We start from the raw sequence: 22276 nt of genomic DNA, 5'->3' as shown, positions 1-22276 counted from the left end.
GTTCAAGCTGGTTTTAGAAAAGGCAGAGGAACCAGAGATCAAATTGCCAACATCTGCTGGATCATGGAAAAAGCAAGAGAGTTCCAGAAAAACATCTACTTCTGCTTTATTGACTATGCCAAAACCTTTGACTGTGTGGATCACAATAAACTGTGGAAAATTCTGAAAGAGATGGGAATACCAGACCACCTGACCTGCCTCTTGAGAAACCTGTATGCAGGTCAGGAAGCAACAGTTAGAACTGGACATGGAACAACAGACTGGTTCCAAATAGGAAAAGGAGTATGTCAAGGCTGTATATTATCACCTTGCTTATTTAACTTATATGCAGAGTACATCATGAGAAACACTGGGCTGGAAGAAACACAAGCTGGAATCAAGATTGCTGGGAGAAATATCAATAACCTCAGATATGCAGATGACACCACCCTTATGGCAGAAAGTGAAGAGGAACTAAAAAGCCTCTTGATGAAAGTGAAAGTGGAGAGTGAAAAAGTTGGCTTAAAGCTCAACATTCAGAAAACGATGATCATGGCATCCGGTCCTGTCACTTCATGGGAAATAGATGGGGAAACAGTGGAAAGTGTCAGACTTTATTTTTTGGGGCTCCAAAATCACTGCAGATGGTGACTGCAGCCATGAAATTAAAAGACACTTACTCCTTGGAAGGAAAGTTATGACCATCCTAGATAGCATTTTCAAAAGCAGAGACATCACTTTGCCAACAAAGGTCCATCTAGTCAAGGCTATGGTTTTTCCAGTGGTCATGTATGGATGTGAGAGTTGGACTGTGAAGAAGGCTGAGTGCCAAAGAATTGATGCTTTTGAACTGTGGTGTTGGAGAAGACTCTTGAGAGTCCCTTGGACTGCAAAGAGATCCAACCAGTCCATTCTGAAGGAGATCAGCCCTGGGATTTCTTTGGAGGGAATGATGCTGAAGCTGAAGCTCCAGTACTTTGGCCAGCTCATGCGAAGAGTTGACTCACTGGAAAAGACTCTGATGCTGGGAGGGATTGGGGGCAGGAGGAGAAGGGGATGACAGAGGATGAGATGGCTGGATGGCATCACTGACTCGATGGACCTGAGTCTGAGTGAACTCCGGGAGCTGGTGATGGACAGGGAGGCCTGGCGTGCTGCAATTCATGGGGTCGCAAAGAGTCGGACACAACTGAGCGACTGAACTGAACTGATACTGACACCAAGAAGACACAATCACAGAGGGTAGCAACCATGAATGGGGCAGCTTAGAACTGAAGAATCTCTGGTGAAGTCACTGAGGTGAGGGACTGTTTTACAGGGTCACATGTGTAGATAGCAATGCTGACTCTGCTACCTTCTAATGAAAAATCTGTTTTTCCTTCAGGGATGATGACTTTGATAGCTAACATCTACTGAATGGTCGCAACGTGCCATATCCTTTGCTAGACAATTCACCTGTATGTATTACCTGTGTAGTGGCAGAATTCTAAGATAGCTCCTATGTCCTCACTCCCTGGTGTATACTCCCTGTATAAGCCTCAGGACTGTGAAAATGATGTATTTCATTCCTGTCAGTGGATTACTAATGCAGGAGATGCAAGAGATGTGGGTTTGATCCCAGGAAGATCCCCTGGAACAGGAAAGTGGCAACCTGCTCCAGTATTCTTGCCTAGAAAATTTCATGGACAGAGGAGTCTGGCTGGCAACAGTCCATGGGGTTGCAAAGAGTCAGACATGACTGAGCAACAGAGCAAACACACACACAAGTGGTTTATGTTACATGGAATGGATTGATGACTTGAAGGAAGAAGTATTAATTGGTAAACCTGGACTAATCAAATAAGCCCTTTAAATCTGAGTCTAGATGTCAGTGACACAGTCAGAAATTGGAAATATGAGGATTTCATGTACCACTAAAAGCTTGACAATGGAGGGGCCCACACGACAGGGAAAAGCCTCTAGCTGACAGTCAGCAAGAAAACAGGGACCTCAGTCCTACAACCACAAGGATATGAATTCTGCCAACAATCTGAATGAGTTTGGAAGAGGCCCTGAGCCTCAGATACGGTAACAGCCTGAGCCAACAGCTTGACTTTAATCTTTTGGGACCCTGAACAGAGAAATGAGGAAGGCTGTGCTGGACTCCTGATCTACAGAAAGTATGAGATAACAATTTGTGCTGTTATAAGATGTTAAATTTCTGTTGTTCATCAACAATAGAAAATCACATATCCTACTTGAAATATCAATAACCCCAGATATGCAGATGACACCACACTTATGGCAGAAAGTGAAGAAGAACTAAAGAGCCTCTAGATGAAAGTGAAAGGGGAGAGTGAAAAAGTTGGCTTTAAACTCAACATTCAGAAAACTAAGATCATGGCATCTGGTCTCATCACTTCATGGCAAATAGATGGGGAAACTATAGAAACAGTGACAGATTTTTTGGGGGCTCCAAAATCACTGCAGATGGTAACTGCAGCCATGAAATTAAAAGACGCTTGCTCCTTGGAAGAAAAGTTATGACCAACCTAGACAGCATATTAAAAAGCAGAGACATTACTTTGCCAACAAGGTCCATCTAGTCAAAGCTATGGTTTTCCCAGTAGTCATGTATGGATGTGAGAGTTGGACTCTAAAGAAAGCTGAATGCTGAAGAATTGATGCTTTTGAACTGTGGTGTTGGAGAACTGTGGTTCTTGAGAGTTCCTTGGACTGCAAGGAGATCCAACCAGTCCACCCTAAAGGAAATCAGTCCTGAATATTCATCGGAAGGACTGATGCTGAAACTGAGGCTCCAATACTTTGGGCACCTGATGCAAAGAACTGACTCATTAGAAAAGACCCTGATGCTGGGAAAGATTGAAGGCAGGAGGAGAAGGGGACAACAGAGGATGAGATGGTTGGATCGCATGACCGACTCAATGGACATGAGTTTGAGTAAACTCTGGGAGTTGGTGATGGACAGGGAAGCCTGGCGTGCTGCAGTCCATGGGGTCGCAAATAGTCAGACACGACTTAGCAACTGAACTGAACTGACTTGATATTCTAAACTAGCTTCCCTATTTTATTGATAAGGAGACAGACTCAGATTATGAATCTGCCTAAAGTCACACAGCTAGTAAGCAGCAGAGACAGGTTTAAATCCAACTCTCTCTTGACTTTAGGGTCAGTGCTCTTAAAGGCCACATGTATTTCTTCTCTATATTTATGTTACTCAAATACCAGGCTTCTGAGAAAGGAGGCTCAGAAGTGGTAAAGAGAATGGAAAACTTAATCCATCTGCCTAGGTGTGGATGTACAGAAAGTCAGAGGCCCTATGTTGAGTCCTGACTCCACTATAAGTTACCTTTGTGCCCTTAAGAAAGTCCCTGAGTCTCTCTGAGCCTCAGGATTTTTCATATGTATGAAGGGTGGTGAGAATTTCTTTACTAATCTTCTCATAGGACTACAGTGATGATTTCAAGAAAGTATGTGAGGGTGCATGATAAATGGCAAAGTCCACAGGAAAGGCAGAGGTGTCTGGATGTCATGCAGGTGTATCTTTTCTTGGTGACTGAGAGTCTCAATGTCTTCTGCATATAGGCTGGACATGGCTCTCTGATGGCTTGTTCCAAAGAAGACATTTAAAAATAAGTGTTTTTTTTTTTTTCTTTTTTGGAGGGGAAATATATTTTCCATTACCTTTATTTGGAAATCACCAAATAAAGTGGAGCATAACCTTTCTTTCTTTTCTAAAATTCTTTAAAAGTCAACTGACTATTTAAAGCCAAAGTAATAACAATATATTGTGGGATTCATGATATATGAAGATATATCAGAGGATAGCAGAAAGTATAAAGAGAATTATACTGTTTTAGGTTTCTACATTATACTTGAAATGTTATAGTATTAATTCATCATAGACTGAGACGAATTAAGAATGTGTTTTAGTGTGTTGAAAACTAAAATATGATAACTTAAAGACCAAGAGAAGAGAGAATGGTATACTAAAAAATACTCAAATAAATCAAGTGAAAGATTTAGAAGGGAACAACAAAGGAACAAAGAACAGGGGAAATTAAACAACAAATAGTAAGAAGGCAGACATATGCAACCAGCTCATTAATAATATGAAATGTAAATGAATGAAATACTCCAATTAAAAGGCAGAGATTATCAAACTAGATTTAAAAAAACAACCTATAAAAGGTTTTCTTGACATATAAAGGCACACACAGGATGAAAGAACAAGGATGAAAAAAGATATACCACGCAAAAAATAAGTACAAGAATGCTGGTGAAACTAGATTCATGTTAGACCTAGCAGAATTCAAGTGAAGGAGTATTATCAGAAATAGCATGAGTCAAAGGGTCAATTTATCAAGAAGATGTAACAATTCCAAATATGTATGTACGTAAATAACAAACCTTCAAAATCCAAAAAGCAAAAAAATGACAGAACTAAAAGGAGAAATAAACGTATCCAAAATCATAGGTGGAATTTTAACACCTCCTTTCAGGACTGATATAATAATAAACACACAAAAAATAGGATATAGAAGACTGAATACTACTAACAAGTAACTAATATGTATCCAAAACACTATTCTCAAAATTGCAGGACAAACATTTTTTTCAAGTTCACATGGACTATTTATCAAGATAGACTACATGTTGAGTCATAAAACAAATCTCAACAGATTTCAAAGGATTAAAGCCATACAGATTATAATTGACCAAAATAGAAATTAGATATCAGTAACAATAAAACAACTAGAAAAGTCCCCAAACACTTGAAATTCAAGCAGCACAATTATAAATAACTCATGGTTCAAAAAGAAATCACAAAAGAAATTTAAAAAATTTTCTAACAAAATGATAAAGAAAAACAATGTATCAAAATTTGAGAGAGACAGCTAAAACAAACCTTATTTATAGCTTTAAAGGCTTCTATTAAAAAAGCAGAAAGGATTAAAATCAATGATCTAAACTTCCATTTTGAGAAATGAAAACTGAAAAAGAAGAAATTAAACTGAAAATAAGTCAAAGGAAATAATAAAGATAAAAGCATAAATGAACAAAATGGAAAACAAACCACGTGAAACAAATCAACAAAGTAAAAGGCTGCTTCTTTGAAAAGATTAGAAAAACTGATAAACCCCTAACTAGATTTTTTTTTTTAAAGAAAAGGGGATAAGAGGATAAAGATACAAATTTTCACTATAAGGAATAAAAGAAGTTATACCACTATATCCTACAGATATTAAAAGGAAAGTAAGACAATACCATAAACAATTTAATGCCAATCAATTCAACAACTTAAATATGATGGATAAATTTCTTTAAAAAATAACCCACAACTTGCTAAAACTAATGGAAGGAGAAATTGTAAAAATCTGAATATCTCTGTGTGTAGTACAGATGTTTAATTTTTTTCCACAAATAAGACTCTACCAAACATTGAGGAAAAAAAATAATGCAAAACCTACACAAACTCTTTCAGAAAACAGAGGAGGAAGGAAAACTTGTCAATTCATTTTATGAAGCCAGTTTAGTGCTACTATAAAAGTCTAATAAGGACAATACAAGAAAAGTAACTTCTGACCACTATGACTCATGAACATAGATATAAAATTCTCAATACAATTTTAGCAAATAGAATCAAATAATACAAAAAAGGATAAAATATCATGACTCAGAAGGGTTTATTTATTGCTGGAATGCAAGGTTGGTCTAACAGTCAAAAACTAATGAATGTAATTCTCCATTTTAACAGAAAAAAGAAAAAACACAGAATCATGTCAATAGATACAAAAGCATTCTACAGAATTTAATACTCAGCCATGATAAAAATCTCTTAGCAAAGCAGGAATATAGGGGAATTTCTTTAATCTGCTAAAGACATCTAAGTAAAACCTAATGCTAACATTAACCTTAAGGGGATATATAAAGCCAAATGTCTGCTCATAGTGCTTGTGTACAACAATGAACTGGAAGTCCCAGTCAGTACAGGTTAAAAAAAAAAAAAAAAAAAGAAACAAAAAAAAACATAAAGATTATAAACACTGGAAAGAAAGAAGTAAAGCTGTTAACAGATGATATGACTGTTTATGTAAAAAATCCTAAGAAATCTACAAAAAAGCTACTAGAACTTGGTAGGATTATAAATTTAGCAGTCAATCTAGAAAAGTCATTTGTATTCCTATATACTTGCAACAACTGGAAAATGAAATCTGAAAAACTATCATTCACAATAAAAGCAAAACACTAGAGTTCTACATGAAATCTTAAGACATATCTGAGATAAAATATAGAAAATCTAAACAAAAATCATGTTGTTGATTGGAAAACTCAGTATTGTTAAAATGTCCGTCAGTTCTTCATTGAGCTACAGACTCAATGCCATCTCAATCAAAAATCTCAGCAGGTCTTTTTTGAAGGTTGGGGTTGGAATTGGCAAACTGATTCTAAAATTTATACAGGAATACAAAGGACTTAAAACAGACAAAACAATATTTAAAAAGAATAAAGTTGGAGAATTTATATTTCCTGACTTTAAGAACTATTGGTATATAAACAGAAAACTAGATAGAACAGAATATCCAGAAACAGACCCACTCATATATGGTCTATTTATTTTGATAAAGGCATGAAGGTAATTCCATGGGGAAAATAAGAAGTTTTTTCAACAAATGTTGCTTAAATACCTGGAGATATATAAACAAAAAAATTAACTTCAGCTTCTACCTCATACCATACCCCAAAATGAATTTGAGATGGATTATAGACCTAAATGTCAAATCAAAACCAAAGCTTTAGAGAAAGAGGAGAATCTCTTCAGGCATTTGTGGAAGGCAAATAATTATGAGGATATAAAAATATTAACATAAAAATAAAACACTGATAAAACAGATTTCATTAAAAATTTTCTGCTCATCAAAAGACACTGTTAAGAAATGAAAAAGCAAGCCACAGATTGGGAGAAAATATTTCTAATACATATTTCTGACAAAGAACATATAAAGAACTCTTAAAACTTAATAATAAACAGACCAACAACCTGATTAAAAATACACAAAATTTGAACAAACACTTATAACAATAAGCACATGAAAATATGCTTATCAGTAATAATTAGAATATCAAAATTAAAAGCTCAATGTGATATCCCTTCACTCCCTCTAGAATAGCTAAAATTAAAAAGACTGACAATACCAAGTGTTGGAGAGGATATGCAACAATTGGGACCTGACATATTAATAATGGGAGTACAAACTGGCACGATTATGAAAAAGGTGGTCAGTTTCTTATAAAGTTCATTATACACATATTCCCACTCCCAATCATCTACCCACAGAATTGAAAGCATGTCTATTAAAAACTTATGTAAGAAAGTTCATAGCAGCTGTATTCATAAAAATCCCCAAACTGGAAACAACCTAAACACACATATGCAGATGAATGGATTAGTACATTATAGTATATTCAGATAATAAAATATTACTCAGCAGTAAAAAGAAGCAATGCCGTAACAGATAAGTCTAAAATTAATTATGTTGAACACAAAAGATGTGAAAGAGTATAATCTGTATTATTCCATTTAAAAGAAGCTTCTAGAAAAGGAAAAACTAAGACATGGTGATAGAAAAAAGCATTGTTTTGGGAGTGAGGAGACTAACTGGAAAGGGGTAGAAGGTACTGTCAAAACTCCATCAAAAGTTACACTTGAATCTGTCTACTTCACTGTATGTAAACTATCAGATCAGATCAGATCAGTCGCTCAGTCGTGTCCGACTCTTTGCGACCCCATGAATCACAGCACGCCAGGCCTCCCTGTCCATCACCAACTCCCGGAGTTCACTCAGACTCACGTCCATCGAGTCAGTGATGCCATCCAACCATCTCATCCTCTGTCGTCCCCTTCTCCTCCTGTCCCCAATCCCTCCCAGCATCAGAGTCTTTTCCAATGAGTCAACACTTCGCATGAGGTGGCCAAAGTACTGGAGTTTCAGCTTTAGCATCATTCCTTCCAAAGAAATCCCAGGGCTGATCTCCTTCAGAAAGGATTGGCTGGATCTCCTTGTAGTCCAAGGGACTCTCAAGAGTCTTCTCCAACACCACAGTTCAAAAGCATCAATTCTTTGGCACTCAGCCTTCTTCACAGTCCAACTCTCACATCCATACATGACGACGGGAAAAACCATAGCCTTAACTAGATGGACCTTTATTGGCAAAGTAATGTCTCTGCTTTTGAATATGCTATCTAGGTTGGTCATAACTTTCCTTCCAAGGAGTAAGCGTCTTTTAATTTCATGGCTGCAGTCACCATCTGCAGTGATTTTGCAGCCCAGAAAAATAAAGTCTGACACTGTTTCCACTGTTTCCCCATCTATTTGCCATGAAGTGATGGGACCAGATGTCCTGATCTTCGTTTTCTGAATGTTGAGCTTTAAGCCAACTTTTTCACTCTCCACTTTCACTTTCATCAAGAGGCTTTTTAGTTCCTCTTCACTTTCTACCATAAGGGTGGTGTCATCTGCATATCTGAGGTTATTGATATTTCTCCCAGCAATCTTGATTCCAGCTTGTGTTTCTTCCAGCCCAGCATTTCTCATGATGTACTCTGCATAGAAGTTAAATAAGCAGGGTGACAATATACAGCCTTGATGTACTCCTTTTCCTATTTGGAACCAGTCTGTTGTTCCATGTCCAGTTCAAACTGTTGCTTCCTGACCTGCATACAGATTACTCAAGAGGCAGATCAGGTGGTCTGGTATTCCCATCTCTTTCAGAATTTTCCACAGTTTATTGTGATCCACACAGTCAAAGGCTTTGGCATAGTCAATAAAGCAGAAGTAGATGTTTTTCTGGAACTCTCTTGCTTTTTCCATGATCCAGTGGATGTTGGCAATTTGATCTCTGGTTCCTCTGCCTCTTCTAAAACCAGCTTGAACATCAGGAAGTTCACGGTTCACATATTGCTGAAGCCTGGCTTGGAGAATTTTGAGCATTCCTTTACTAGTGTGTGAGATGAGTGCAATTGTGCGGTAGTTTGAGTACTCTTTGGCATTGCCTTTCTTTGGGACTGGAATGAAAACTGACCTTTCCCAGTCCTGTGGCCACTGCTAAACTATAAGTGTACCTAAATTATGCTACAATAAATACGTTTAAATGATAAAGATATCTTTAAAAGAAATATGCAAAACCCTTGCCTTCAAAGGAGTCACAGGTAGATGAAGGAAATGAGATGTATACAAAGATGTGAAAAAGCAAAGAACAATACATAAGGGATTTCAAAGCAGTCTATGACCAATAGTCAACCCAAACTGGAGAGAGGTGAAAGAACTGCCTGTAATTTAACGCGGATGGAAAACCATAAGGAAGAGTGTGGAAGGAAGGGGAGATTTGCAGGAGCAGAAAGAGAGCAGGATGAAAGCAGCAGGCAAAGGCACTGTAAGTCAAAGCAGACGCTAAATCCAACCAAGGGTCTTTCCCATGTCCAACCCCTGACTGACCCTTCACCTCAAGCCTATCATAGGGAGGAGTATAGTCTTGTTTTACAGGAGGAAGTTTGGGAAGATTAATAGCCCTGCCCACGGTGACAGAGCTTACAGATTAGAATCTGTGATGGGAACTGGGGTGCACATGACCCCAGGGCCTGTGCTCACCCAGCAGAGGGGATTCACTTGTGAGGACAGAATTTGCTGGACAGCCATGAGCAAGAAGTACAAGTCACAGGAGAAGCCCTGGTCAGTGCCAGAAAGTGGCCTTTCTGAGTTCACGTGTTTAGAATTTTGCTCTATGGGAGGGAATAAACAGCTGACTCCACTCCAAGGGCTGTAGTGCTGTTCATAAACCATGAGAGTGTTTATGTCCTGGGCAGAGCTCTCCTAGTGAATTACAGCCTGTGCGCACTGTGTACAGACAGTATCTTCACAGGACAAAGCAGCAGGGAGTGTAAGGAAGGCTGCAGTTGGCTTCTGTCTCTTTCTGTCCTGTCTCTTCACCTTCTCCCCCAGTCTCTAGTCTGTACTGCAGGACAGTTCTCTGGTTGTGCTTATCCACTACCTGGACTTCTGACACAGCTCAGGGAAGTTACTCGGGTCAGTTTAAGAAGGGAGTTTTTAAACTACTTCTTTCTAGCATGAGCTGCTGGCTTTCTCTTTTATTACACTTAAAATGGATCCATCTTCACTACAGTAGAAGGCAGATTTTTTTTAAACACTACCTCAGATGTTTTCTTTAGGCTGGTGGTAACGTAAAGCAAAGGTCTCTTGCAATTCTGAACCAATCTATTAAGATAAACAGGCTTCACTTACGATATGCCTACACTGAAATCATAGGCTTTGGTCTGCAAGTCCTTAAAGACTAAATTCATACATGCTAAAATGTTTACTGAAAAAGCATGTGTGTCTATGGGCATACACACGCACATGTGCATACACACACACATACGGAGATAACTTTGCCATGGAAACCACAAAAACACGTCTAGTTTAGACTCCACAGCACATACCACAAATAACAGCCCATCTTTTAAGGACAGATCCTATGTAGACCCAGGGAAAGCCCAGAAAATTAAACTGCAATTCATCAAACATAAAACTTATTTCATAATCCCCCTTTCAAGTTTATTTCAAGATAAGTAAGTCTTACTCATTGTCATTAGTTACCTTTGCATGTGTTTGTTTTTTTTCTTAAATAGAATTTCACACTTGGGCATCGTGGACAAAAAGGAAAAACACAGGGAGGGAGGGCACACTGAAGGTTCAGACAACAGCAGCTCTGGATTCCACATATGAATCTGAGGCAATCTGGGTTTCTAGAGAAAATTGTCCTGTCATTATTTAAAACAGTCCCACTTCTGCTGTGAGTGAAAGCCTTGTACTACAGAAAGTATAGGAGATGCCAGGGGGCACCTGCGGACCGAAAGAGAACCCACAGTGGGGAAGAAAAGAGCAAGAAGCCTTACCAATCAAGAGCATTCTAGGTCTGGAAGGCCACGTTTTACTAGTATACACTTTAAAAAACCATCACAAGTTGGTTTGATATCATAAAGGCTTTGATCTCTCCTGCTGGGCTATAAATTCCATGGTGACATGGAAAATTTCTGATTTGTTTATCACCGTACCCCAGCCTTGGGCACACTGCCTGGAACATGGGAGATGCTCAGTGAATACTGGATGAGCAATGAAGAGGACGCTGCATCGATATTCTTCATCTCTGTAATTCTTTGGATTTGAACATCCTTTAGCTGGAATCACAGGTGTGAGCATACAGCTGTATGATAAAGTAATAATCACCTGCCACATTGTAATTTATTTTTGGAAACTATGACACTGACCCACTCACTGTTGCTTCAGTCTAGGAAGGCCATGGTTCATGAAGACTGGTGCTCCAGATACTAAAGTCTTACCTATAAAAAACATTCTGCATTTATATTTACCTATTCCATATGACTGGGGAACACTTTCTATAGAGAGGTTCAAGTGCAATAGTTATATCTCTAAATTCCAAACTCCAGCTAAACTTCAACCTCAAATTCCCAACTTATTTCCCTAAGGATATCAATAGTTCTAAGTTATCTGTATAGCCATTTATTCAAAGATGATGCAGGCCCTACTCTGGGCAATGGCTGCAGAGATGCAATGAGGAATATAACTCATTCTGTTCCTTCAAAGGCATTACAGTTCCATATGAAGAACTAGGTACTGGATCCACATGTTGACTAACAAGACCAAAATTCTATTTGTTTACTGTCTGCTGAAATTTCCCATTTTAAAAAATGTGAAAGCAGCTGTCAATATTTTCATCATAGACACCGTTTATCCATAACTCCAATTCCCATCTAGTACATAGAATCTAATCTAAATAGAAAGGTAGATTTCAGAGATATCCTGTAACCCATTTTTTTTTTTAAAGGCAATCTACCTGATGAGGCTAGATGAGGAGTTGGCTAACTTTTTCTATAAAGGGCCAGAAAGCAATTACTTTTGGCTTTCCAGGCCATATGTGGTCTGTTCCAACTGTTCATCCTGCCGTTGTTGCATGAAAGCAGCCACAGAAGATAAGTTTAAAAATGGGTATGGCTATGTTTCAATAAAACTTAATTCATAAAAACAGGCACAGGGCAGTAGCTTGCCAACCCCTGGACTAGATAAACAATATGTTACCTATTTGCAAGAAACAACAATTGATTCAGGGGACTTCCCTGGTGGCCCAGGGGTTAAGAATCCACATTGCAATGCAGGGGAAGAAGGTTCAATCCCTGGTTGGGGAACTAAGATCCCACATGCTGTGGAGCAACTAAGTCCAAGCATCTTTATAACTACCGAGCCTGCGTGCCACAACTAGAGAGTCCATACACTGCAAGGGAAGATCCTGCAAGATGCAATGAAGATCCCTCGTACGCAACTAAGACCTAACACAGCCAAGTAAAACAACAACAAAAACAATGATTCACTTACTTTGCTCTTTTGGCCATTTCATTTCCATCCCATCGGGGGCTGTATGGGTAGTTCTTCTGGGCCTGGGAATAAAGCTGTCCACTGTTGGTAAAGTGATAGACAGATTGGAATGTGAGAGTTGGCTGATCTCGAGGAAAAAACAGGGGCAGGTCAACTGTAAAGACAGAAGAAAGGAAAAGGAAGTTAGGGCTTAAATGCATCTTAATACACATTTTTGGCTAAATATGAATGGTGGGTACAAGACTCTCCTTAAACCATGAACACTGGCTGACGCTTAGGTAACAGGTGTGGAGAGAGAGCCCAGGAAACAATGGGTTGGCCAAAAAGTTCATTTGGGTTTTCCAAACTTTTTGGCCAATCTAAGACAAGGTGTCTTCCCTGCCTTTAAGGAGTTTATGATCTAGGTAGAGAGGCAGTTCAGTTCAGTTCACTTGCTCAGTCTTGTCCGACTCTTTGCGACCCCATGAACTGCAGCACGCCTGGCCTCCCTGTCCATCACCAACTCCCGGAGTTCACTCAGACTCATGTCCACAGAGTCAGTGATGCCATCCAGCCATCTCACCCTCTGTTGTCCCCTTCTCCTCCTGTCCCCAATCCCTCCCAGCATCAGAGTCTTTTCCAATGAGTCAGCTCTTCGCATGAGGTGGCCAAAGTACTGGAGTTTCAGCTTTAGCACCATTCCCTCCAAAGAAATCCCAGGGCTGATCTCCTTCAGAATGGACTGGTTGGATCTCCTTGTAGTCCAAGGGACTCTCAAGAGTCTTCTCCAACACCACAGTTCAAAAGCATCAATTCTTCGGCGCTCAGCCTTCTTCACAGTCCAACTCTCACATCCATACATGACCACAGGAAAAACCATAGCCTTGACTAGATGGACCTTTGTTGGCAAAGTAATGTCTCTGCTTTTGAAAATGCTATCTAGGATGGTCATAGCTTTCCTTCCAAGGAGTGAGCATCTTTTAATTTCATGGCTGCAGTTACTATCTGCAGTGATTTTGGAGCCCAGAAAAACAAAGTCTGACACTGCTTCCACTGTTTCCCCATCTATTTCCCATGAAGTGATGGGACCAGATGCCATGATCTTGGTTTTCTGAGTGTTGAGCTTTAAGCCAACTTTTTCACTCAACTCTTTCACTTTCATCAAGAGGCTTTTTAGTTCCTCTTCACTTTCTACCATAAGGGTGGTGTCATCTGCATATCTGAGGTTATTGATATTTCTCCCAGCAATCTTGATTCCAGCTTATGTTTCTTCCAGCCCAGCTTTTCTCATGATGTACTCTGCATATAAGTTACATAAGCAGGGTGACAATATACAGCCTTGACGTACTCCTTTTCCTATTTGGAACCAGTCTGTTGTTCCATGTCCAGTTCTAACTGTTGCTTCCTGACCTGCATACAGATTTCTCAAGAGGCAGGTCAGGTGGTCTGGTATTCCCATCTCTTTCAGAATTTTCCACAGTTTATTGTGATCCACACTGTCAAAGGCTTTGGCATAGTCAATAAAGCAGAAGTAGATGTTTTTCTGGAACTCTCTTGCTTTTTCCATGATCCAGCGGATATTGGCAATTTGATCTCTGGTTCCTCTGCCTTTTCTAAAACCAGCTTGAACATTAGGAAGTTCACAGTTCACGTATTGCTGAAGCCTGGCTTGGAAAATTTTGAGCATTACTTTACTAACGTGTGAGATGAGTGCAATTGTGTGGTAGTTTGAGCATTCTTTGGCATTGCCTTTCTTTGGGACTGGAATGAAAACTGACCTTTTCCAGTCCTGTGGCCACTGCTGAGTTTCCCAAATTTGCTGGCATATTGAGTGCAGCACTTTCACAGCATCATCTTTCAGGATTTGAAATAGCTCCACTGGAATTCCATCACCTCCACTAGCTTTGTTTGTAGTGACGCTTTCTAAGGCCCACTTGATTTCACATTCTAGGATGTCTGGCTCTAGGTCAGTGATCACACCATCGTGATTATCTGGGTTGTGAAGATATTTTTTGTACAGTTCTTCTGTAGAGAGGTAAATCACCCATAAATAAAAATTAAACCAATATGAGGCATGATGTGTAGACAGGTGCGAAAGAGTACTAGGAAATGGTCACAGAGACTGGGCAACCCCAGGCCCCTGAACTGCTGTGGCACTAATTACCTGTCCAGTATTCACAGAGAAGTTAATTGTGTATCTCTTTTAAGTACCTATTATATCATAAGCTCATCAAAGGCTGGGCAGTGTCTTTCTCATCCAGAATCTGAAGAAGACTGTTCTTAAAGATTGGATTTGGAAAGGGGATCAAGAGGGCAAGTGAACTGGGCCACGGGAAAGAACAAAGTATATCACTTTATTTTCAATCTAGCGGTGAACTTTGATACTGAGCAGTTTTACGTTTTTCCGTATATGTTACCATATATATCTCCTCAATCAGTACGAGCTGCTTAATGGAATGCCACAGGGACTACATATGTCTACTGTTACAGTATATACTGATTTTAATATTTGCTATTTACAAATATTATGTGCTTTATGTTCATTTGGGGATCCTTTAACTCCATTTTTAAAAATAAAATGACTTCCTATTTTCAGTTCAGGCAAACTATCACTAAAAACACAGACTGTTTTGATGTCAAATTCCTCAAGGCATATAACATGTATTTCTGTAAATGTTACTCACTCTGAGGACACAGAATAGGCACATCCGTTTAAAAAAATAATAAGAAAAATGTGTATAGACTTTTCTAGCTTTACAGAGTACTTTTATATACTTTATCTAATTTGATACCTATAATTCCTTGAGGCAGACATTATTTTCACCAGCTGCATTTAATAAATGACATACTTGAGTTTCCAAAAGGTTTATTAACTTGTTCATACCATAGCTATACAGAGGCAGGACTCAAATCTAGTTCTGTAATTTAAATCCTAAGCTCCTTCCACTGGCTCACATTGCCTTTTGCTCTTGGGTTTACTGCTCACTATGTTAAAATTACAACTTAGTAAGCTAAAGTCTCTGCTGTGAAGGATGTACAGGGTTCATCCTTTTGGCTCCATGAGGCAAATATAGGAAAGAAAAAGACATACTAGATAGCTATACATGTATCACCAAGTCAGTTAGGGTGACCTTTGACTTGGAATAGGCCTACCAAGTACCCAAAATGATTTTTTTGAAGGAAGTTAGGCTTGCAGCAAACTTAAAAAACAAAAAACTGTCCAGTTGGTAAGGCCTCTTAGACCTCTGAGCATATCTGACTCTGACTCAGTGCTGTAGGGGGTTTCTACAGATGAATCACCCCCCAACCAAAGAAAAGTGGCAAGATTTTGAATGCCCATCCTTTAGTCACATTTTCCAAGTGCCTCAATGCAGTTTCAATACATGTCTGTTTGTGCCAAAGCAAAAATTTGGTAACATATAGGAATAATACAAAACACGAAAAACAGACTAATTCACATGACAAGTACTTGGATTCAGAAAACCCTTTTGAATCCCTTCATCTTACAGAGTTTGATATAAAATATCTTCAGTCATTTGGAATAACTATCATTTTCCAAAACTGTTTATCTCTCTTCTGATTACTCATTTCATTTCCTCTGATTAATTTTAGAAAAAAATGCCTATTCACATGTACTTTAATTTTACTTCAACCATGTTTATATTTTATATGTTTCATACATAAAATGAGATTCAGATTAATCTCCAAAGCAACAGCTATAGCATTGGTGCGAAGTATTTAACATGCAAGGTTCCCTTTAAAACAGCAGTAATTTTCAATAATAAAATTCAATGGCAATAATTTACCAATTCAAAGTAAGTACAGTCATCATTTAGTATCCAAGCAATATACATAATATCAGAAGCTTCATGACTCTTAAGCTACCAGATTTCTGGGGCTTTGAAATGCATTCTATTTTTTGTTCCTGTTATTTTGTTTTGTAGAAAATTAGATGCTGGTATTTTGATAGGCTAAAACATGATCTTCCCACCTAGTCCTGAAACATCCACTCTGACCCCCTTAATGCCCAATTAAGACCAGGAACAATTCAAAATATAAATAAAATTTTATTTACCTAAATGAGTGAGTTATTCTGATTTTAAAAAACCTGTTAGCTGATATGTACCAAGATTTCCCCAAAAGTATTTGATTACATAATTATTTTGCCATGGAGATTTTTCTTAAAAAGTGTAGCTGGAGTCAATACTAAAATTTGAACACAGTAGCTACATCATTAGAAGGGGTAGGACTGGTCAGAGTCCTTCAAAGATAAAACTTGGTAATCCACATATTAATTCACACATGAGAAAATAAAATTTAAAAAATATAAATATCTTGCTCAGTTTAACGAGGGCATATCCTGCCTGGATCAGTCAGCAGTCAGTAGAAGGATGACTTCTTTAAAAATGTTCTAAGAAGGAGTTAATAACTAAAATACCTATGAGAAATACTTTGCATTTTTCTTATAAGAATGATTTGAATGGTACAAATTAGTTAGAATTAAAAAAAAATTTTTTTGTTTTCCTTATCCCCAAATGCTTCTGACACTACATTTTGCCTTCAGGCTACGTCATGATTTTTCTGAACATTAAAATAATGACTGCTGAGCCTTCAAACAGCTAACTCGCTTTAAGAAACTCCTAAGCTTCTAGGCAGTTTGGGCTCGTTGTCTCAGCCATGTTAAATCTGAGCATCTGAACATCTGCTTCCTTAGAATCCAACTCCTCTACTAGCTCAGGTTTGATTCCCAGAGTAGAATCATTTCATTGGATTCAGTTACTCATTGTCAGCGTTGTTTTCACAAGTGCTTCCTATTTCCTTCTCTCTGGATTCAGAGACTGAATTTTGCCCAGCTCTTGAGCCACAGAAGAAATGGTCCCCTCCTTGTTCAGTATAATTTTCAATAGCCATTTCCTAAGCATTATTTTCTTCAAGAACTTGTTGAAACGAGTCACACTCAAACACTGCTAATTCTGCTCAACCTAGGCACTTCACAGGAGTTGCTCACAGGGCTCTGACGCCCTGGCAGAAGGCAGGAATAATTAAGTTCTGCACCAGCTTGCCTTACGCTGGACAGTCACAGCAGTGACAGGTTCTACTGGTCACAGTCCCAGAGAACTGCCCGCCGTGCAGCTTTGAGAGGCGCCGGATGCACTGAGAAACTTTTGCCGCCTCTCTCCAAACCATGCTGAAGTTCTGATGGTTTTATCTTCTCTAGTAAATATGCTTAACTGCTCCTATGTGCTCATCCTTGCACCAGAAGACTTCATTAGTTTTATCTAAGTTCACAAGACTCTCGAGAAACTTCACTTCCCAGCCTCAGACCTCAACAATGGAAAAAAGACACTGGACAGCCAAAAGAAAAATGCCACATTGTGTATCGGATCCACAGGACAGCTGCCAGATACTCAACATTTCAGGCTTTGTTCTAACAAGTTTGATCATATGGTTTTTCCAGGAAAAAGGAAAAAAATCTAATTATGGCAAGATTAGAACAAGGGACATTAACAGCAAATAGTGATAACTAGCAGTCTGGCACAAAGCACTGAGAGAGAATAATAAATAAAAGCAGACTTAGGAAATCACAAAGCATCCCAGTTGGGGGGTGGGGGCGCGATTCAGTGCAGGAACAAAGAGCTTGATCGTTCCCTCAAGCTATTACCATACATAGTGATGTTCACTCCCAATCTTGGTAACGGGGCCAACACTCTTGGTTGCCTAACCAACAGCCATTCTCCATCTTCTTTTATATGTTCAGACACCTCCTCCCATAGTCGGAGAGCATTTACTTTCTCAACCTTCTATAAAACCAAGGCAAAGAAATGTGATTCAGTTCTGCCAATGGGACCTGAGTGGAAGTCGGCCAGGGGTCTCTGAGAAATCTTTTCCTAATTTAAGACACATATGGAGAAGCCCCCATTTCATTTTTGCCTAGATCTTATCATGTGAGATCTTGAGGCTTGGAGCTGGCACTCATCTCGTGACCATGAGCGGAAAGTCAGCCTGACGTCACTGAGCTGTCGAATTCATCTCTCTCTGGTACTGCCCAGCTCTGGATTCCTTGTTATGTCAGACATTACAAGACCTAACTATTTCAACTTTTTAAATCAGGTCTTCTTGGACCTGCAATGCAAGGAAACTAAAGGAAATGTTATTCCTTGCAGCTTCTGTTCAAGAAGGCAGGATAATCGTATAATCTATTTCAGAAATATTTCCATCAAGCATGGTTAAAAACATTCAAGGCGCATAAATAGGAAAGTTTTAGCTGTCTGGAAAATTCAGTTATGTGGGACAGTTCAATCCTTGAAAATGCCAGACAAATGAGGGGTTAACCATAATTGCTTCCCTGGGAGTCGCATCATCAAATATTTTCATCATTATTCACAAGTGAGCCATTATTTCATTCCTCCAAACCTTCCCAACTCTGTATTCTTGTGTGCTTGGGCTAGTAGGGAAGATGCTTCATGGATTCACTTTGTGGTGGCAATGGTTACGTTCCGATTTCCAGTTCTCTCAGGCCCCTCCAGTTCCTCGAAGCCTCAATAGGAGCTAGTTTTAACCCCATGTTGACTGGCTGTAAACTCCCCTTCCGACAATGATTCCATCTGAGGTCCATTCTTCTTAAGAGCAGTTTGTACACGTCTCATTCCCAGGCTTGTGGGCACACAACCAATTAGGGAAGTTGCCACTTATTGACTGACCACCCCTGATCGTACCTCTGAGACACATGGATCCCAACCACTAGAAAGTTAACTACCACATATCCAAAATACTCACCTATAAGAAACAGAAAAGACAAGTTTTCTAATTCAGAAGTGTCCCTACTCAAGGCATTAAAAATCAAATGGAGTCTCTTTTTATCATCACTGCCTTACATTTAAGTGACTAAGGAGACCAAATATTAACCACATTTTAATACACTGGTTTCAATTTTTCACTTTTTTGTGTGATTTGATCATGTAAACAGATGACCTTTGGGGGTGTAGTAATATTAACAAACTAAAAGCTGAAGTTTCCCGGATTTTGCTGTAAATGCTAAAAATCCTAGTATGGGAGGTGACAGCACGATATGATGGAAAAAGTATACACAGCCTTTGGAGTCTGATAAAAATGGGTTTCAATTCTGAGCTCTATTCATTTATTAGTGGTGAGACCATAGGCAAAATATTTCATCTCTTTGAATCTTGATTTTTCTCACCTGAAAAATGAGGGTAATAATTCTTATAGCATTGTTGAAAGAACTGAACAAAAACAGAACAGGTAGTAAATAAACATTCATTCTTTCCTCCGACTCGTCCTTTTTCCTTACTTTGTATTTTTCTTTCAGTCTAGTTTTATACACTTCTATATATGTGAAATTTCTACCTATAGCATAAATTTTCACAGTGTTTAACTATTTTGATGGATCTCTTTCTAAACTTTGTACAGACCTTTACATCTCAGTAAAAATAACATACTGAAAAGAATTTAGCCTTTTCTTGATGACAAACAACACATGAAAAGATCATATACACGAGAGTCTCAAGTGTTAATAAGACTTCACCTTCTAAAAAGAAATGATACAAATGAATTTATTTACAAAACAGAAACAGATTCACAAACTTAGAAAATGAATTTATGATTACAAGGTGGGGGGGAAGGGATAGTTAGGGAATTGGAGATTGACCTGTATACACTGGTATATTTAAAATGGATAACCAACAAAAACCTACTGTATAGACAGGGACTCTGCTGAATATTATGTAACAACCAACACAGGAAAAGAACTTGAGAAAGAACAGATGTATGTATATGTACTGATATAACTGAATTACTTTGCTGTCCACCTGAGACTAACACAACATTGTTGATCAACTATACTCCCATACAAAATAAAAAGTTTAAAAAGAGAGAAGACTTCACTTGCTCTTTCACAAATGCCTCCTACCACGAGCCAGACCCCCAGAACTGTTCAGTTAAGGAGCTGACATGCCTTTGAGGTGGTGCTGAGGTCCCCAGTGCAACTGGCATGTGTGTGCCGTTCGCCCCCTGATCACAAACTTTATTTATTTCTGTCCCTTTATTTATTTCTGCTCCTTTTCCTTGGCCACTTCTCACCATGGCCAGCCCGGCCTCAGTATGGTCTCTCTCTCTTGCCTCTTCTCTTTGCCTTTGGTCTGCTTTATCCAGCCTGCATCTCAGCTCCTGAAGAGTCAGTGTGGTTGATTCTCTATCCGTAGGCCAGCACCTGGTGTGGAGCAGGGGCCGTATGATGTGAAGTGATGCCGTGTGAGCTCTGGTTCGGGCACTGTTTGGAGTTCAGATACTATCTCCTCCTCCTCTTCCGCCTGCTGTTGTTCGTTTCCTTCCAGGTTTACAGCTAACTTCCCAGGTAGGTGAAGTTATAGGAAATCTGGTTCCTGCTTACATTTTGTTTAGCATTTGCTTTTGAGGTACTTTCTAGAGACAAATTAATATTTCTGACCCCCAATGAGCCATTCACACAAAACTCCAGGAAGAATCTCACTGTGAAAGGGATGCCATAGTGTGGGCCCAGGAAGAGCCAGGTTCTCCCACCTGGCCACATAAATGAACCCAGGCTGAACCATATCAGCTAAGCTTCTTCTGCCATGAGCTCAGAGGGTCTCAACTAAAAGTCAGCATCTGCATCACCAAGGAATTAACCTTTGGGCCCCATCTCAGACCTCTGGTTCCTGAAAGTGCACCTGAAGTGTCTCTGATATGCCTCCCCAGCTGGGAATTACTACAAAAGTTGAGTGCTCCTAGGGGTAGGGGTCATGAATTAGTTATTTTATATTCTTAGCACTTGGCACAGGGCATGACATAACACAGGAGAGATACTCAATAGATGCTTGTTGAACTAAAGGAGTATTTAAGGGAAATGCAAAATTATAAACCTCAAGGAGATTCCATTTCATACGTATTAGACTGGCAAAAATTAAAAGCACCAGCAATCCCCAAGTATTGTCAAAGATGTGGAACACTGTAATTTCTCATCATTGACAATGAGAATATAAATTTCTATAACCTCCTGTACAGTAAAAGTGAAGATGTATAGACTTCATAACTTGGCATTCCCACTCCTAAAACACTGCCACAAGTGCATAAGAAGGTAGGAGAAGGTTTGCTGTAGCACTGTTTGTGATAACAAAAACTGGAAACATCTTAAAGTGTCCATCAACAGGAGACTGTGGTACATTCCTCAATGGAATACCTTACAGCAGTTCAAATGAATGAGCTAGGGCTACATGTACCAACACAGAAAAACCTCAAGAACATAATGTTCAGTGGAAAAAGCAAGTTATAGATGAACAGTGTTCAGTATAAACTTACAAAGTCCAAAAACATGCATACAGTATTATACACTGCTTATGAATGCCTATGTAGTAGAAGTATAAAAACGTGCACGGGAATGATAAACACCAGATTAAGGAAAGAAGTTCCCTCTGGGGGTAATGGGAAAGGAGAGAGGGATAGGAATGCATTATGGAGGGGTTCTCAGGGGGACGTAACCAAATTAGTAATGTGCTCTTTCTTTAAAAACAAAGTGAAAACAAAAGCAGAAGCAATTACCAGCAAAACATTAAGATTTGGCTAAGGTGGGTACATGGTGTTTGTTTTGGTACTTTTTATATACTCAAGTCGAAGAAGGCAATGGCACCCCACTCCAGTACTCCTGCCTGGAAAATCCCATGGATGGAGGAGCCTGGCAGGCTGCAGTCCATGGGGTCGCTGAGGGTCAGACACGACTGAGCGACTTCACTTTCACTTTTCACTTTCATGCATTGGAGAAGGAAATGGCAACCCACTCCAGTGTTCTTGCCTGGAGAATCCTAGGGACAGGGGAGCCTGGTGGGCTGCCGTCTATG

The 22276-nt window shown here is 39.2% G+C and overlaps 1 protein-coding gene across 2 annotated transcripts in view; it reads right to left on the bottom strand.

Annotated features, from left to right (window-relative positions):
- Positions 1-22276, bottom strand: part of BABAM2 (BRISC and BRCA1 A complex member 2) — a 421888-nt gene that overhangs the window by 26831 nt on the left and 372781 nt on the right. For both annotated transcript variants that reach the window (XM_070379299.1, XM_005903863.3), the window contains exon 11: positions 12429-12582. In XM_070379299.1, coding sequence (XP_070235400.1) covers positions 12429-12582 — 154 coding nt within the window. The remainder of the gene's footprint in view (positions 1-12428; positions 12583-22276) is intronic.

This window comes from Bos mutus, chromosome 11 (assembly GCF_027580195.1).
Source record: "Bos mutus isolate GX-2022 chromosome 11, NWIPB_WYAK_1.1, whole genome shotgun sequence".
NCBI classification, from domain to species: Eukaryota; Metazoa; Chordata; class Mammalia; order Artiodactyla; family Bovidae; genus Bos; species Bos mutus.
The sequence above is the reverse complement of the archived record's forward strand: the minus strand, read 5'-3'. Positions and strand labels throughout refer to the sequence as shown.